The 19,855-nt window shown below is 35.7% G+C and overlaps 1 protein-coding gene across 1 annotated transcript in view; it reads right to left on the bottom strand.

The window, feature by feature from the left end:
* Positions 1–5,123: 5,123 nt before the first annotated feature.
* Positions 5,124–19,855, bottom strand: part of DCN (decorin) — a 39,011-nt gene continuing 24,279 nt past the window's right edge. The window contains exons 4-8 of the mRNA XM_054827921.1: positions 13,010–13,223; positions 12,710–12,823; positions 11,409–11,502; positions 7,732–7,870; positions 5,124–6,632 (exon numbers count right to left, since the gene is read on the bottom strand). Of these exons, the coding sequence (XP_054683896.1) occupies positions 6,438–6,632; positions 7,732–7,870; positions 11,409–11,502; positions 12,710–12,823; positions 13,010–13,223 (756 nt within the window). The 3' untranslated portion in view covers positions 5,124–6,437. The remainder of the gene's footprint in view (positions 6,633–7,731; positions 7,871–11,408; positions 11,503–12,709; positions 12,824–13,009; positions 13,224–19,855) is intronic.

Consider the following 19,855-nt stretch of genomic DNA (forward strand, 5'->3'; position numbering starts at 1 on the left):
CTCTGAAGGATTGTTCTCAGAAGTGAATAAGCCTTTTGAAGCATTTCAGTTGTCTAGAGTTTCTAACATAGCCAAGCAATATTTAGAAGGATTCTGTCTTTCACGTCAAGATTATTTTATGCATTTTGAAAATCCTTTTTTTTTTTTTTTCCTGCACTCTGGAATTTGGTTTATTCTTTATAATCTTTTGATTCCTGCAAATATTCAATACCTTGAAATTAAAAGATGAAATACTACATGATTAGCTTAATTGGTTCTGAGTTTTCCTGTTGAAAGGACTTTCTAACATGCATTTAGTAGCAGACACATGGTCTCTATTTTCCATGCCTTTATATTGGGATTTGAACACTTTCAAAAAGTTACTACGTGGAGAAGCACTAGCCTAATTCATTTCAATTAAAGTCTTCATCTGGAAGCAATAATGTAACTTGTCCAAACCTGAAGTTTGCAAAAATAGTAAAAAAATCCTTAAGGCTTTTTCATTCAAATACAATATATAGTTTAATATATTAGTTGAAAATGAATAAAAGGTATAAGTATGATTTATCGTAAATTATATACTTTAATGCTGTTGAGTCAGTAACATAAAGAGCTGGGAAAAAGTTCCTAGAATTTTGCTTGATTTCATGTTAGATATGAAAATAAAATTTTTGTAAATTGTAACCATTTATACAGAATAAAGCCACACATATTCTACCATCCATTCTGCCAAGTGCTAGGAGCAACAAAAACTATTGATTAATATATGTGCATATAAGCAAAATATCATGCCATTTATCATCAGAAATCATAATTTGCAAGTATTCGTCTTCTCTCCATCTGGGTGTGAACCAAAGACATTACCTGTGACAGTCCTTTGGATGAAACTTTTCTAGATGGAGGTGGTTTAGACAGTTTTTTTGTTTGGTTGGGTTTTTTTTAAAAACTGGCTTCTGTATTTAGACTCTGGATGGTATCTTTTGTTTAATTTCCCTTCAAAATTGAGTGCCCATCTGTAGCTTTCATTTCCTCTGACTGAAAGCATTGGAACTATTCATGTGAGTAAATGTTTGCAGATGCAAGGCCTACAATGTTATTTTCCAAAACCTTCTTGACTGTGTTGCTTGCTGCAGCCATACGTGTGGATTATGAAACATGACAATCACTGCTTCCCATCACACTGCAGATTCTCTGATTTTGTTATTAATTCTCTTTATTTCTTTTTTTTTAATGTTATGTTATAATCTAAAAAGATGTTTGCATATATATATATATATATGTGATTAAAACAATACCATTTTTCATAGTTTAGTCCATTCTTTCTCTCACAGATTTAAGTCCCAGTTTAAGCAGGCAGTAACGGAGCATTAACATTTTTCTGGTCTGCTGACTTCAGGCACCCACACAGAGGTAATCTCCAAAGCTTTCAAGCGGCATAACGTACACACTGAGTAAGAGAACAGCCTGACAAAGCAGTTTTGTAGCTCAGAAAGGAAAGTGAGGCAGGGTAAGCAGCCCGCTGCAGTGCCTGCGTCCAGACGGACCCCCAGGCACTGAGGGTACGCTAACAGCCCTCAGCTGCCAGGGCAGGGAGCAGGGCAGGAGACCAAAGGCTGGTTTATGTCACTTCGAATGTACCCATCGATGAGTTTAGCTGCTTGAGTGTTTCTGTTGAGTTTCATTCAAACGCCAAAACGGTTTTTGTGCCTTTTCAGGAGATGCACAGATACTTTGTTCTTTCGCAGCTGGAGCACTGTTAGGGTAAAGTTTTACGCTAAATTTATCACCTGTTTTTGGTTCCGCTATTTCAGTTTGAAGACGATGAACTTAATATTGAACATCTCACAGCCCGCATTTGCCCTTCAGTGCTGTGCAAGCTTGTCACTAACGTGGTCCTTAATTTTTTTTTCTTTTTATTGAATAAACTACTTCCAACTAAATTAGCACCAACTAAACCCGTTTGGTTTTTTTCAAATTTGAAATGGAAAAAAACTCAACCACCTAGCAATAACTTGGTAATGACCACGGAAAATAAGGCCACCTCTTTTGAAAAAAAATTACAGACATGCAGCCCAGTCCCTGTAACAAAACTGGCTTCAGACCAATGTGTACATTCAGAGAAGATGAGCAAAAACACATCCATGTGTAAAGCAAGAATATTTGATTGTGGACATACAAAAAGGCTATTGATTTCAAAGCTATGCAGACTGACTGGAAAAAAAAAATCAAGAAAAAAGAAAAGAGCAAAGCAAAACAGCGTTTTCTGAATTTGTGTAGCCTCTTTTCATAAAACCTCACAAACATCTCTCCTGGTTTTCACAATTAGTGAACAGTAACTTTGTTATTGTCCTTCAGTGACACTAGATGGCACTTCAGAGTAGTGGTGGGATCAGAAAGTCTTTTGTAACCTTTTCTAGTTGCTTTGCATATGATATTGTAGATGAAGGAAATTAATGTCTGCCTCAAACAAAAGCAATTTCTCAGCTTTCTGCTAATTTGTATGTATGAATGTGAGGTAGATAATGCTACCTCTTTAAAAACGTAACAAACATAAGCAGAAAGAGATTATAACAGAGTGGTTCACTAGTAGGTCAAAAAAACACGTTATGGGCCAAAGAGCTGTTGCCAGACATTGTGTTTAGAGGATTTGAGAAGCAGTTTGTAGAGGGAACTAAAACAAAATCTTTAAGTCTGGAAATCAGAGCAACACTTTGATGCCAGGGATTTAAGAGTTGACCCTTTCCTGGAAATGAAATTAGGTTTTATGTCATTTATATATCAGCAATCAAGTATATGATGACTGTCCATAACCTGGTGCACTTTAGGAGAAACAAGCCAGATCCCTTCTGGCCTTAAAAGACAAGCATATATGAAGGGGCTAATTGATTTTCAGTCAAGTTTTGAAAAGTAACATTCTGTATCAATATATGGTTTTGCTAACGAAAAATGTGTATGTACTTTTGGAAAGCCTAAACCTGAGTGTTATCATTAATTAAAAAAAAAAAAAAAGAAAAAGGAGGATAGTACAAAAGCAAAATAATAATTTTACAGTACTACCATCAAACTGTACTAAAAACTTAAAGAAGCATTGCTTCTTCAAGATATCATTTTTATTTCCAACTTATTTACTCAATTCAGTAGAAAACAGAAGGGGCTACTTCCTTTAGTTAAAAACCTCTTATAGGAATTTTAATTAACACTTTAATAATATTCATGACTTAAAAAAGTCTTCAAAAAGATACATTTAGATATCAAAAAGTAGCAGAAAATATTGGCTATAATTCTGAAAAGCTCTGTAAATAAGAAAAAGGGAAGTTCAAATATTTACTCAGCCATATTCCTAGTAGTGTCATGAGTCATAGGCATTATTAATTTAAGACAGCAGAAAATGCATTGTTGTCTCTAATTTTTTTATTCTATCTTCTTTATCACAAAAAGATAGAATTTTAGAAATATTATTAGAAAATTGGTTTTAAAAGCAAAGACACGCAAGTGCTATTATTTTAGTTTGGATTATCTATAATTTTATATTCAGTGGAAGAAATAAGAAGCCTTTGTATGTCAGTTAAATTCTTCCATCATTCTTACAGCTGAGGATCTGTCACTACACCTTTTTATTCTCATATCTCATGTTTCCATCAGTTTGAATTTTCCGATATTAGGATATGATTTGTTTCAGGCTCCCAAGGGGAGTCTATTCTCACACCTGAGAGACAGTCACTCCCTTGCCTGCAGGGACCCCTCTGTGGCCCAGGGATGCAGGAAGGGATAAGATGTCTTAGGCTGCACCAGGAAACAAAGAGTTTATTCCTTTACGTTTTGAGTCCTACAGTTGTGACCGTTTACCATCTTCATATTTTATGGAGGGATCGGAGATGCACTGTTGGACCTAACGGCTTTCTACTTTAGCTGTCTCATTTCTTTCCACACAACTGTTTATCATTTGTTTGGGTTTGTTCTTTTTTTCTTTATTTTCTTTTTATTTGTTTTGTTTTTAAGTGGAAGAGCCATCTGTTTTGCATTTCTATGAAAAGCAGTTTTAAAAGTATCGGACTTCCCGCTGCTTTGAAGTCTTTGCAGATGCTGTGCGTGGATAGGGTCCCATCAGTCAGACATTGAAGGTGTGGCTGCACAATTTATAGAAAACCAGCAGTGTGTTTAACTTTTGAGTTTGTCATGATCTTGCTGAGGTCTCACGTTATGAGATTTGCTTGTTCTGTTTTATTGCATAGGATTGGGAATCAGGAAAGTCCTGTTATCTTCGCAGCCCTTGGCTGTTAGCGGGGAATGTATTTTAGGAGGAATGGTTTGAGCTTTAGCACAGAGGGCAGCGAGCTTGGTATGCGATATACCATGGGTATTACAGAGGAGGACCAGGCTCAGATATTTTCTTCTGGATTTAAAAGTGGCTTCTGGTTTGAAAGAAAAGCCTTAGTATGGAGAGATTTTAAAGCCATGGAGGGCAAAATGGGAAGATTGCATCTATGTTTATATTTGTTATTATTTATTGTATATATCTCTTCCTGCAAGTTGTATCTGTGGCGGCTAATCTGCACCGTGTACACGCAAACCCTGTGGAGTTGTTCAAGCTAAGACAATGCCTCTATTCTCTATTGAAATGCCAGTACTTAGCTTTCTGCATGAAGTCTCTCTCTGAATAATAGCAGATATCCAACTGAGAACCAAAAGGGAAAAATCTAACTGCTGATTTTCTGGAGGGTTTTCCCTCCAGTGACAGAAGGATATCATGTACTGTTAGTTTTATTTAAAAATAACACTCAGAAAATGTGAAACCCAGAAGAAAAACCAGATGTAAATGGGGGAAATTGTCTACTATATGAAGACAGCTAACAAGGGTGCAAACATGCTTTTTCTGTGTAATGGCTTTAGTGATTCATAATTGTTTCCAATTATTTACTACCTGAATAAATGACAGCTATAAAGAGAATATATTAATTTTCTAGAAAAAGTACCTATGAGTGTTAGGTATGAAAATGTTTCTTGAGGCAAGAGAATTTCTCACTTGCTCTTACTTTAGTTATCACCGTGCCAAAATGTTTAATTTTCAAGACTTAATCATAATTAAAGTTCTGACACATTATATTATGCTATCAAAACAGAAAATAAAGACAAACACTTTGGAGTTTGCCTGTATTACATTATTCTTTAATATAAATGACATATAAGTTTTACAAATTAGAGAGATTGACCTTGGAGTATTAAGAGGCTGCAGAAGATTCTTTTAAGGTGACATTTTTATTGAGTATAAGTTTAGCTTTGTAGATTGACAGTAGAAATGTGCAGCCTACCTTTGATGTGCTTGCTACCCACTGGTACGGGCTGAAGACTCCCAATTTGCAGAGGGCTTCAAATCACTCTAAGATACTTCTATGAATGATGTCCCAGCAATGTCCAGCTAGGCCTTGCAGTTATTTCACTTCATATTCTGCTATACTTACGATTTATCTTATAATCTAAATTCCACAAATTCATCAGATGGAGAGCTTGCATATCTCTACTTGACAATTAAAAACATTGTTTAAAAAACAAAACCAGTAAAGGATGCTGACAAATGTACAATGCAGAACAAGTGAACAGTGAACTGCTACTATTTTTGGTTTAGATATATACATGGATTGATACCAATGACTAAACCCTAATATACTCTGCAAGGCAGTCTCACTGAAGTCATTAAAACTGCTCTCGTGACTAAGGTGAGAAGGATTTGCCCTAGAGAAATTTAGTTCTTGAGCTCCAGACATAGGTTACAGGTTTTGTACTGCAGACTACTCATTATTTTGTTCAATAGGATTATGTTAGGCTAATCCTGAATAGCATTGCTCTAGAAGAATGGCAGACTTTAAAGAACTATGTGTACAATATGAATTCATTTTATTTTTTCCAAAAGAATTACATTAGCAACAACTTTATTTGCTGAATAGATACATTCAGAATTAGCTTAGTGTTATAGTGGATATTTTTAAACCTCCAGGGCTTGAAATAAATTTAAAGGAGGTAACTCTCACCTTCTGAAGTCTCAAGATGATTTGAGAGTCTTTTTCCCTCTACTATTTTTTGTGTGTATGGCTATAAAAATAACCTCAATCGCTATCTTTTTTTTTTTTTTTATATCATAGCTTGACAAATATTTACCCCGAATCTCATATACAGTGGAATCTGAAAACCTGTAGCATTCAGCAAACTGAAAAATACCACAGAAAGCATGCTGATAAAGAAGGCTGAAATAAGTCAGTTTAAAGCACAGGTGGCAATTCTTTTTGATGGTATACCTGATCTTGTAAATATGTAATGATTCATTTATTCTACATCAATGGATCATCTCCACTTTAAAGTGAAGTTTCTGGTATTTGGCATTAATTGTTAGCAACAATTTTTTGAACAGGCCTATTACAACAGGTACTTTAGCTGAAACACAACCGAACCCCATCTTTAGACATCTATTTGTAATTTCCAATCTGTACTGCAGAGCGTTCATGGATACATCGGAAAGCAGAGGGCTGGATTTCCCAGTACTGCACAGGATTGCTGAAGAGACTCACGCCGGAATAGCTAGCCTTTTTGGTGTTGTAGCCAAGAGGGCAAAAGTCGTTGATACCAACTGAAGCAATTTTGTTGTTATGAAGATAGACCACCTGAAAAGCAAAGAAGTAGAGAAGTGAGAAATAGAGCTACTGTGGCAAATAAGATAAATGATTTAATGTCAAATACTTGGTATGTATTGTGCAAAGTTATGCAGAGTAACAATACCTCCTTTTTTCCAAACAAATGTTTGATTCCGCTTACTTTTTGAAATACCCAGAGTATACCCAATTTGAAATAATTTCTACAGAAAGAGCAGAAACCGTGCAAGGCAATCTAATAACATTACTATCATTTGATCATACTGTAACCAAAACAGGAGTCAAAGATGTGGAATTATTAATACAGTGCTGTGGTTCATAAGCATGTGCAGTATATAAAGGTTGTATTTGGTGCTAATTGGTTTCTCTCCAGCTCTGACGCTTTCACTCTCATGAGTGCAACTGTTCAGGACTCAGAGCCAAAGTAATCACTAATGATGATTTAAAATAGCTGATGAATATTACTTTGCTCCAGAGTCACTATTTCTGATTAATTTTCCCAGGCTACATGCAAGTGGTGATTTACATTTGGGAGTCTTCATTCTTTGGGAGCTTTATTTCCCGTAAAATCTTAGTCCAAGTGAAGACAGATTTTAATTGGTTCCAAGAGGCCATATTTCTAGCTATCCAGCCACATAGACCTCAAAAATACTGCTGATGTGAAATGCATATTGCATCTCTTCGCCCTCCTGAAGGCACACCTTTGTGAGATACCAAAGGGAAGGTTCTTGGGAAAGGCTGCAAAATGTCACTGAGTAGAATTGAAAAAAATTCAACAGAAGACATGTTCTTTGAAAGCATTTTTTGAGTAAAGAGGAAATCAAAGTACACAAATAATCCCATATTTGTTAGATCCCCTGAGACACACAGAGATAACAAATACACACCTCTACATCTATACACCTCCATAGCCACATCCACACAAAAATCAGAGTAAGAGTCTTCCTGTTGTATGTATTTTTTACATGCCTATTCAACAGTTTATGAAACTTGCATCAAGTTATCTTTTGCACAAATACTGTATAAGCTTTTGTTCAAGACTGAATAACCACACAAATACCATTCAGAATCTTTCAACGATTGCTCTCTGAGGGAATATGATAAACTTTACCTGGATATATTTGTGTTCACCCAGCCCACCAGGTACTCTGACAAGTTCATTGTTGTTCAAATGGAGCTCTCTCAGATGAGGTACATTGTTAAGAGAGCCATTTTCAACTGAAGAAATGCTGTTGAAGCTAAGACCCAATCTGGAAAAAAAAAAAAAAAAAAGAAAAAGAAAAATGTTAAACTTGCTTGCAGAACCATCTTTCTTGGTTTGATTATTTCTCTACACTACTGTTGTAGAACAGACCAGGCTAATTTTAAGAACTATGCGTGAGGTACGGAGTCACCACGAAGAACTAGTTTAGATAAACATACTTAAAAAATTTGACATCTTATGTGAACTGTCATAATTCTCATGATATCATTCAACTTGTGCTCATGGTACTGCATGCTTTCATGAGTTATATGACCAATCCCACTGTAAATACTTACTGTTTACCTCCATAGGCACAGGTCTTTCGTTAAAAGCTGAATCAGAGTTTCTTGCATGACTTTAGGAGCACTGACTGTAACTTTCCTTGTCAAACTACATAACCCAGCGTGACCAGAACTGTTAAGTTTAAATCTTCACCACATCCTTCTAAGATATTTATGTAGTTAGAACCATGTTACAGACTGGAAAGAGCAGATGAGTCATACATAATAATCTGTTCAGCAGGACACAGAAGTGGGATGTACACATTTCTCCTAGGTTCCAGCCTAAAGATTTCATCACAAAATCAGCGTTCCTGCTCTACATATGCACATTACGGGTTTACTAGCACAATTTATGTCCAATTTGGAAAATCTAGTCCTATCTGTGTATTTCTGTTAATACTATTTTGGTTTGAAATTACCTAACTACAGAATTTTTTCAACAGACTCTCGTAAGTTACAATGCTCTGTGTTGCAGTAAGGAATTCAGTGGTAATTCTGCAGGAGTTATCATCATCAGGAGTGTTGTCCTTTGAGAAAATTACTTAATCTAGTCTGCTTTATCTTTTTTTCCTTTAGCAACCTTTTTTGTTTTTAATTTTGAGGGAAAAAATGCTCTGAGATTTATTAATAAATGAATCTATTAAATAAAATAATATAGGTAATCAGAATCCTTGTGATTAAATAATTTGCTGTGGATGAGCACTTTTAAAGAAAGTTTATTCACAATCTACTACCTGTAATTCTTTGTGGCTTGTGCCAGCTTCAAAAGTCAGCATCTAGACCTAGTATAAAATAACAGAACTAAAAATTCTTGTTTGATCGTTATGGCAGAGATGTTTCCAGAAATAATGTTTTCCAAGAATGGAAGTGCATTTTGTAATTTTTCTTTTAAAATAAACAGTCAAAGAAAGATCTTGTTAACTAGTATTATATATAATACAAATAGTCCTATCATATTCATTTAAACATTGCAATGTTGTTGAACTATTAAATGACAAAGGAGAGCTTAGTGAGATCTCCCACTGACATCAACAGGGATTTATTTCACTCAGAAATCAGTTCATAGTATCCCACATCTTTGCTAGAATTTGGTCAGGAAGAATTTTCATTTAAAAGTTATTGGAACAAAATTCCTTTGAGCAGAGTACATCAAGATTTAGGAAAGCATGGGGGATTTGATCCTACAGAACAATATGGTCTGAAGACCCACAAAATGTCTATAAAGTACTTCAGTGATGGGTGCTCACAGTGAATGTCTTTAAAAGGATTGGGAAAAAAAACTTGGCAGAAGGGTATAAATTCTTGGTTGACACATATCTAAATATATGCTTGCTACATATGCAGGTCTATAAGTAGATATGTCACATCTAGGGAGACCAGCATGAAAAAAAAAGCAGGTCTGACTTTCATATTGGTTTGGTGAAGCAAATGTAATCCCTTTACACACCATAGGAATGGACAAGATCCAACTCTGCATTAGCTCATGCAGGGAAAGTCTTTTAGGGAAAGGGTAAAATTGGAGGAGTCTGTAGAAAAGTGGATCTAACTCCCACAGGCAGTGAAATTATATGTAATTACCTCTCATCTAAATGTGTTACAAACAAACTCTCAGTCACTCGGGGCTATGTTTACAAATGAAGTAAGTCAATATTAGTGTGTAAAATACAGGGTGATTAAGAGTGTTAGGAAAGAATATGGTCTTCATCTCTCTTCTCTTTCCCATGGGAAAAAAAAAAAAAAAAAAAAGGAAGAATTTGAAAAATCACTCTTGCTTGATATATTGACATTTATATTAGTGAATAGGTTACATTTTTCCAGTGTTTTAGCTGATCTAGTCCAATGTTCTAAATCATTGAAGAGCATCATCAAAATCATATCTAAAAATTGAAGAACTTCTCAAATATTTTTTTCACTTTCGTCTCCAACATCCTTGCTGGCCAATTTCCACTTTTTTTTTTTTTTTACCAAACTTCATGCTGCTAAACACCATTGCTATTCTAGGCTTGGTGCAACTGCCACTGTATGGAGTTAGATCTTTTCAGTATACTTTAATAGGATATAGACATTAGTAACATCAGTTGTGTAAGGTGTATATCCTCCTCTGGAGCTCCTTCCTGCACGTAACCAGCAAAGTCTTTGTTTGGTGCCTGCTCTGAGCAGCTCCACATTTCCACACCATGATCAACAGAGTATCTTGTTTCTCCATACAATACAGCCAAATAGAAGCAGCCCAAGGTTAGATATTTTTAGTAGTCCATCAGCACTTGCTGCACAAAACTTTTTTTTTAATGTCTTTAGAAGGACTGCCAACAATATTGTCCACATGATGTTGCCTGTAGTGTTTTCCAAGTGTGAATGTGAAAAAGCAGAAAAACTCTGTCACCTGCAGGACAGCTGACACACCCCACACCTCCCTCTTCCAGTAAAGGAAATTACTCTCTACTTGAGTATATATGATCTTGTTTTGGTTTTGGAAGTTTTCTTTATCATTTCTTGGAGGATGTTACATTTTATATTAAGCCTCTAACATAAACAATAACTGCTTCATAGTCCCCTAACCCATAATTATGGTATTTTTATTTTTTTCGTTAAAATCCAGGAGCAGACGTTTTTTGAGCAGGGATAAATCTGTGATCAAATATGAACTTCAAACATGAGCTAAATGTCTTATTTTTACAAGCCCTGGAAAGCTATTATAAGCTTTATCACTTAGAATTGCCAGACTCAAAATACGTGTTAAGTTACTACATACTTCACTGCACTAAATTGCTGTCCAAGCTACTGTAAACAGTGGTAAACTTAAATCTTTCTTTTATTTCTGTTTTCTGCCTTCATTATGACAAGCAGAATGATTAAGATGAAGATCCAGGAATTAGATCCAGTAATCTAATTAATGGTCTTTTAGATCAATTACACTTCTGTTTTCATACAAAAGTTTTAAAGTATCACAGTATTAAAATACCTCATTTTACTATTTTAGCATGTTATCTAATGTGAACTAATTCACAAATAATTCTGTATGTCTATAAATGCTCTTTGGGAATTCTCCTTACATTTTCCTACAATTAGAGAAACTTACTCAACAGCATATTCACAGATTAGCAAGGTGCAGTCATTCTAAAAAAATGACACTTTTTCATTTATATTGTATGATTAGGTTTTTTGATAACGGTTATGAAGCCCAGAATGATGTTTTCTAATTGTGTGTGTGGTGGTTACAATTTCAACTAAAATTTTATTTGAAAAGAAGAAATGAAATCTTACTTTGCCAAGTTGGTGAGTCCGGACAGACCTTCAGCATCAATTTTGCTGATTTTGTTGCCATCAAGGTGAAGTTCAGTAAGGGATGGAGGAAGGCCTGAAAGAGAGAACACCATCAAATTACCTTTGATTAAACTGGATTATTATCTTTTTAAAAAAAGACTTGTGTTATACTGAGACTTTTTTACAGTAACAAAAATATTTTTACTAAACATGGCCAAGAACAATTCACTGAATGAAACAAGGAACTTTCACAATCAGGGAAATTGAAAACAGCTAGTAACAAATTATTTGGCATGAAATAAGACCAAGCTCCTAAGGTCATCATAGAACAGTTAATTCTTTAAAAATAGCTAAATTAAATTCTTCTTAGATATGAATTCTAGTATTCATGATTATATAAATGGGACATATATAATAGTGTAAGAGAAAGAGTCTTCATTTTGGCCAGACTATCCACATACATAAATCTACAAACATTTGGCACCTAGATATTTAAAAAGTAACAGCTGCAGAAAATGAGATTATAAAGATGAGGTAAAATATTTTTAATGTTATTTTAGGTAGGGCACATACTAGTTTGCAAATTCTGTTTATCAGGAAAAAAAAAAATGGAACCAAATATTTTAACTATCTGAGGTCCCTCAAAGGAACATCCAAAACAGGAAACGTGGGAAGAAAGAAATAACAACTAGTTTTAACTTTCAAAAAGTTTTCAACTATTTCAAACCACTCTGCTGGCTGAAGTATGAATAAATTGAATATAATTTCCTCTGGATTGGAACCATTCTGTTTTGTTTTGGTTTAATAGGTTATATTGAAGTTGTTCTTATTTTGTAGAAATTTGCAATCAAGTACTTTTAAAAATAGCAGATGTTTCTGGTTTGTATGGGAATAGTATATTTTACTTCAAACACACAGACTTGTGGAGGGCTGATTTTATGCTTGTAGAACTTCAGTCAATTCTACATGAGTTTACATCTGTGTAATGTTGATCAAGCTCACCAACCAGAGCTGGAGGGTGAAAACACTCTTCCACTTTATATTTCAGCTATGACACAAGAAAAGCAAAATAACATAAAATGGCTTACTTTTGACAGTGCACCTCTTGTGGAGCTTCTCATAATAGAAAAACAAAATTTTCCAAACCAATAAAAGTTAACTAACCAAAAAACAAAGTAGTCAAGTAATGGATATTCTAAGGACTGACTCAAAAGTCTTCCATAATCATTTTTTTTCCAACTGACTAGAAGTCACTATATTAAACCTGTGTAAATCTCTGAAATATTAATTGAATTTCTTACCTTTTGGGATGCTAGTAATGTTGGTGTCTGCGATACGGATGTAGGAGAGCCTCTTCATCCCCTGAAAAGCTCCATTTTCAATGCCTGAACTCTTGATTGGATTGGTGCCTAGTTCTGCCAACAAAACATGGTCGTGAGCTGTGCTGCACTGTAGGTACCTATCCTTCAGGTCAAAGCTAATTTGGAGGTACAATTTATTGGAGCATTTCTTGGCTTTCTACATAAAATCACTGATTGAACCTAAAACAACATCTTGAAAAAACACTGAGTTGATTTTGTTATAATTTCTCATGCTCCTACCTAAGACAATCACTTGATTCAGTCCGTTAAAGACAGCTTTCCTCAACTTGGAGATCTCATTCTCATGAGCCCGTATCTCCTGAAGAGACTTCGGCATGTTTTCTGGGAGTTCCTTCAGGTTGTTCTTGGACAGGTAAAGTCTTTCCAGCTTCTTCAGAGGAGCAAAAGCTAACGGGCTTATTTTGCTGATTTTGTTGTTAACAAGGATCAATGCCTGTGGAGTAATAATGAAGGAGATCTCAGATGATCACTAGGGAAATTATTTTAGGAATGAAATATTTAAAAATAATTATTCTTTTCTAGTGTCTTTTGACATCTTTTGATGACCAGTCTAGTGAGCTGAAGAAAATGCAATGCAGAACTAAGACAAATTGATTAAGAACTTCTGAAACAGTGAAAGATAAACAAGATCTACATAACAAATACAAGTGTTATTTCACTGCTGAAGTATATGCAGCTTCTGTTAACATCCATAATTTAAACCCAAGTACAACCATTCCACTTGAAAACTGTGAAAAATAAGACATTCACATAAAACCAACATTATCAGTTTAATTTGGGGGGTTTTTTTCTGATTTTGTTTATTCTGAAGATACTTTTATATCTTACCCATCATCAGACAATCATCCTAACCAGATTTTTCCTGAAGAGAAAATTCTGACTCAATACAGTGAAGGCACAACCCAGCATAGTAAAAACATGCATATCATCACCTCTTTCCTGCTAGTCTTATAGATTGAACCTACTAGATTTCTGTCTGAGAATAACCTCATTTTTACAGACATATAAGCTAATTTTTTGTAAGCGTAACTTGGTATGGAAGGGGAGCAATTTGAAGTGTCATACTCTAAGTCCCGCAGTTAAGGATCACAGACCATGGTCATTCTGCGTACTATGTAGGTGCCTAATCCAGTTCTCACAACAATTGTGATATCTAGACCCAGGGTAACTCTAGGCAAATTATCTCTCTGTACAGTCAGAGGAGAAAGGCCTCCGTGAAAGCTCTCTTAGCTGTAATAGGTGGTCTCTTTATGCCTCTGAAATTTTATATTATTGTTAAGTGTCTTGTTGATTAACCAACCATGACATAAAAAGGGAGAAGAAAGTCCTATTACTGTCAGAACAGTAATGCAGCTAACAGAAAGGATTTCAGGTATGATACGTATCAGAATGAAGTTTATTATTCCATCTGTTTGCTCTCTACATATGAGACTTACAGTGCTGCATGTTTGTGTATTGAATTAGGTAGAATGGGCTGTATAAATATAGATATAATATCTACTTATATTTATTACTAGAGAATAGCTATAGAGCATCTTTGTTCACCAACTCCATTATGCTGTTTTCAGAAACAGAAAACAGTTACTGCTAAATCACAATTTTTATATTGCATACACTATAGTTAACATTCAGTGCATTTTAATACACTTTTAATATTTTCAGAATTACACTTAAATCTGTTTCTTGGAGGAAAATAGAGCGTTCAACTCTTCCCACAATCAGTTAAGCATTAAAACAGTGCCAAGTGTATCAGCATCTATGACAGCACCTCTCCATCATGAAAACTGAAAGAGAGGTGAGAAGATAGTTTAAAATGGTATTTGATGTGTGTTTTCTCCCTAATGGACTCCTCTTGCAGATCATCCTGAGCAAAGCAAGCAGTCTGTTCTGTACATGGTTTCACTGAGTACACGTAAAGCTGAGCATATCTGGTTTTAATTTTGTATGCTAGCTAGCAATAACACGTTTGCAAGAGGAGGTAGAAAAGGTCACTCACAGTTCAGCAGAATATTTCCCTAACAATAAGCCTCTCCCAAAATAAATATATTGGTCAGTGGAAGCCATGGCCCCAACTCTCTTTTATTTGAGCCTGAGCTGGTTAATCTGCCATGAGAACACATGGGGTACACATGGGGTGTAGTTTCCTGAGTTATTGCCAGAATTGTGACACAGATGCAGATTCTGCCCATAGTGTAATACAGCTACCTGCACAGTCTTAGGACATGGGAAACAATCCAGTTATTATGAGGGGTACAGCTTGAATTATGCAGATGAGTCTCATAGGTTTTATCATAATAACTGAATAACTGAATGTGCTACTGTTAATCACATTAATTTTTTTTCTTCTTAATTTTACCATGGATTTCTTTTCCACTGATCTCTAAGTCAACATTCAATGAGTTTAGACTCACCTTATCAGCACTTGAAATTTTTATCTTTCATCCTGCTTTGTACTGCTTGGTCATTCATTTCAGCTAAAAGTCTGCCTTATCTTTTTATCTTTTTTATTTGATTTGTTTCAGCTTTGTTGCCTTTTAGATAAAAAATGTTTGCACTATGATTATCACAGCTGATGATCTGATGTGAAATATTTCTTGCCGGAAATAGGTAGGTATACATTCAGCTAAGCATTGCAACGTAAATATTCTCTGAGTAGTGGACGTTAAGAGGATTGTTACAGGTCTTCAGAGCAAAACTGATAGTCCTGACCAAAACCAGAAATTATCTAGGTATCTAGGATTAATCTGTTCTGCTTTGCCAATGCTTTCTCCTGAATATGATCATATTGTCTTGGGGAAACACATAGACCTGTTGTTTTATTCAAACATTCAGAAAGTCTCACACTTAGAGATGATGGCATCCATCAAAGGTATGTTTACAAATACTGATTTCACAGTTGAAATGTAGATATGGTGGTATAAGGTGGGAAGGTATCAGAAGCCTGTATTTTTCAACTTTTTTGTACCAGAATATAATTTCCCACTTTTCCACTCTGCAAGTCCCTGCTCCTGGTATTTTAAACCTGCATTATTTTTCCACACTGTTGTCCCACTGTAAAGAAGAAAAAATAAACCCACACATCAGAATTTGCAAGAGAAGTTTTACTGTCTCCCAGAGCAACAGCAAATGATGAGGATAACACACCAGCATAGCACCTGGCAAGCCATATCCATGGGCTCCTTTCCCACTTCACAATAACTCTATTATATGCAAGACTTAAAGAACTAAGTTATTAGCCTTGGAGCAATGCTGTTTACTCTCCTCAGAATGTGCCCCGTATGGTTTGCATGTAACAAAAGTTAAAAAAAAAATGAAATAAAATTGAAAACGCAGGGGAATTTAGAGGTCAGTGAAAACAGGAACTAGACGAGAAAAACCTAGGGAAAACATCTGCAGGCAGTGCTATTGAGGAAGGGATGTTAGGCAAAAACATGCCACATGGACTAGCTATCCTGAATAAAGCCCAGATGGCATCATGGGGTAGTATATTCATCTTGTTAAAGGACATATAAAAAATTTGTACAGGGCAAGTACTTGGAGAGAAAAATAAGGGTCAACCTGAAAGCGCTGCAAGTGCTGGAGCCCTTGGCCACAGATAGCGATGCTGCTAATATGAAATAGTTTCGCAGAAATCTGACAGCTTAGAACAGAGCCACAGGAACTGACGCTTTTATTCAAAAATCTATTTTCTGCCATGCTTCCATTTTTAGTGGAGGGAAAAAGATATTTCTTTTAAAATAAATGTACTGCCCCCCAAAGAAAAAAAAAATAGAAAAAAAAAAGGTTGAAGCATAGCACCAATTCCCAATATAAAAGGCTGAGCACATGAAAATACAGCTTTCAGCATGACCTGGTGTAGATGAGGAGATTTTTAGATATAGGTAATAAAAGAGGCAAGAAAGAGAAAATGAAGATGCACAAATACATCAAGTATTAAAGACATCGCTTAGGCTTAAAGGCAATTTGCTGTGGATAAGAGAAAAATCAGCTCCCATCCTCATTTTCCTAAGATAAAGTCTTTTTCCCTTGTCATATGTAGCATGTAGACATTGCACGGTAAACATTGACTCTGTTATGATATTGCACTGTGGTAATACCTACAGACCATTTTATCATGACCAGCAGTTTAAGTGGTGCTCAGAGAGGAAAAAAAAATCCAAGCTTTGCTTCAAAGATAACTTACTTTTTACTGAAACACCTCTGGTATTAGTGTAGTCAGAAAAAAAAAAAAAAAAATCACTGTATGACAGGAATAGATGCTGGTTCCGTTAAAGTCAGTGGGAGTCTGGCCATTTAGTTCCCTCTGGCCTGGTTTCTACCTCAAATATTTATTCCCAAAACAAAAAGGAGGATTCACAATTCAGGAAAATTTTGGAACCCTAGTTGGCAGGCTTTTGTCAAAATACACTCTGCCAAACTGCAGAGGGAGCGTGTGGCAATCATGTAGGCACTAGCATAGGGTTGTTCTTCTTGGGGTTACCAACCCTTACAATTTTTGCCCTGTCCAGGGGTAGGGAGCAGGGGACTGTATTTTTTGGTGTAATTTCATTATGTGAGGGGATTGTTCTGAGGGCTTTTCATCCCTACTTCTGTTCTTCTTAGTTTAGAATAATTTGAAGCGAGAGCCTTGCCAAAATCAGAAGTGAACTGTAAAATGACCAGCAAATTGTTATCAGCCATAATAAGTGGTGATACATCTGTTTTGCCAGCTGGGGATGGTACTCTTACCTAACATCAAATCTTTAATGATGCATGCGTCCTTCAGGGTTTAAACTGAAAAGTCAATCCGCTGACCAGATGGAATTTCTTTAATTTCCTGGGTTATGTATTACATTATTACCTGGTTTTTATTACAGTTCTGCTAGGCACAGTAATGCCTTAAGAACTGTAAGCTCAGGAGTCAGGCATCCAAATAAAAATAATAATAATTTTTGTCCTTTTCATTTGCCTTATGTTTTTAGTTGCTCAGTCATACTCATAACCTGGACATATAGTCAAGCTTTTCTGTCAAATTAGTAGGAGTGGATGTAAACTTAGGAAAAAAACTGAAACAACAAAGAACACAAAAAAATATAAAACACAACTTTACTTTCTTCTATAATTGTGTTATACCAGGAGACAGAATTCTATAAAATCAATATTCATTTAAAATTACTTTTAAAAAATCATAAACATTGGTAAATTTGAAAGAACCAATACTCCTGAATCTAAGGAGGTCTCTGAACAGAATTCCAGATGTTATGTCTCCTGAAGGGCGCATGATCTACAGTTAAGGCAGGAAAAAAATAAAGGTATAAAAAACCCATGATGGTACAATTATTCTGTATTTGTTGTTACTTAAATTCTTTGGTAGGGTTTGATAGTATCCCCACCAAACCTAGGATCAAGTGGACATAGCTAAGAAAGGCAAGGAAAAAAGGATGACATAGAAACAATAGGGAAGAGATGAATGAACTGTGAGGGAAGGAGATGGCGAGGCATTGAAACAGCAGCCAGTTAGTACAAAGAAAAGACGACCGTGGAAAGCAGTTTGATCACATCCACAGCAGCTTCTTGAATAACCTTACAAAGCCAAGGAGCCTGCTGCAGATCTAGTTTTCATGGTGTTTGAGCTCTCACTGGTAAGTCTTGTGTAACATGACTTGCACGGATGACCAAGGAGCAGCTGGCTCTACACCTTCATGCTCCAACAGAAAATAATCCTAAGGCTTTGAAGTTCTAGAGAATTTTTCAACTCTGTCCTTGTCTACTGAAGCAAGCATTTTGGTCATTTATTTTAGCATAATTTACTTGTTTATTTTATTGTTGTATTCTATAAAATTTGGGGGGTTTTTTTATTGGCTTAGGATGCTGACTCCAGAATTTTAAGGACCTCAAAGCATTTTCTTCTGTTGTTTTCCTCACATGAAATAATCTTTACCCTCTGTACATTAAAAATGTTTCGCACACGTGTGGTGCGTTGCATGCTTGTTTCAGTGGAAAATCTCACCACGTGTTAAGCACAATGCAAAGGAGAGTCTGAGGAAACGACAACTCTCTAAGGGAGCGCTGCATTTCAGAAAGATTAACATTTTTCATTTTCCTCAGAACATTTGTTAGAAATCTACAGCTGCACCAAGTGGAAAAAAAAAATAAAAATTAACAAAGGTATCTCTCAGTCCTGTTAAGAATGTCTGCCGTTGATGACAGTGGGAATTGAGTTCAGAGGTAGAAACTGAACAGAAATATCTGGGTTTTGTTTTTTACAGTTTGCTGGTGGTTACTGATACTTCATGCTGTGATTTGCAGAGCATTTTGTTTACTTAATTTCTCTTTTAATTATGCCTGGGAAAAGGGAACTGAAGCTGTTATGAGTCATCAGAAGACTGTTCTTTCATTAATATTTTTTGATCTGTTAGGAGCTTTTCTGTAACCCTGGAAGATGTTCTTAGACTTTTCTTCAGTTAATCTGGGCTCCTGTCCTTCCATAGGGAGCCGCCTTTTGATTAAAAAAAAATAAAGTTTTCAAGCGCATGAAACTTTTCTGCATTGTTTTTCCACTTGATACTACTACAAAGAGCGTTTCAGTTTATTTGCCCGTACATTTAATGTTTAATCCCTTAGTATGGATATGGTCATTACCTTAAGTCCCAAGTTTAAATCTTTTATCTCTTTTGTGCAAGTCTTGTCTTTCAGTACAAATACAACTGGTTTTAGCACTGTTGTATGCACAACCATGACTTCGCATAGTTCTGCCAGCTTAAATTAAGCAATGTTGCATTTGATTTAGGGCCAATAGCGCATTCGTCTTCTTTTGCTGTACTAACACTGTGCCATTGAAAAATTCCTGTTGGAAAAGCCTGCAGTCACTATTCTGTTGTTTGTGCTGTTCTCATAGTGATCTGATACAGAGTAGTTTCTTCTACCTCTTTTTCCAAGTGCCAGGCGTTATGCTGTTTTGCTTTGGCTTTGCCACACAGGATGCAACTCCATGTGCTGTTTTTGCAGACTCCTCCTTCACTCTGCATGAGGGCTTACTCATGTAGTATTTTGGATTCTTTATTGTGTCCATGGGGTCAAAGTACT

This window comes from Grus americana, chromosome 1 (genome assembly GCF_028858705.1).
Source record: "Grus americana isolate bGruAme1 chromosome 1, bGruAme1.mat, whole genome shotgun sequence".
NCBI lineage: Eukaryota > Metazoa > Chordata > Aves > Gruiformes > Gruidae > Grus > Grus americana.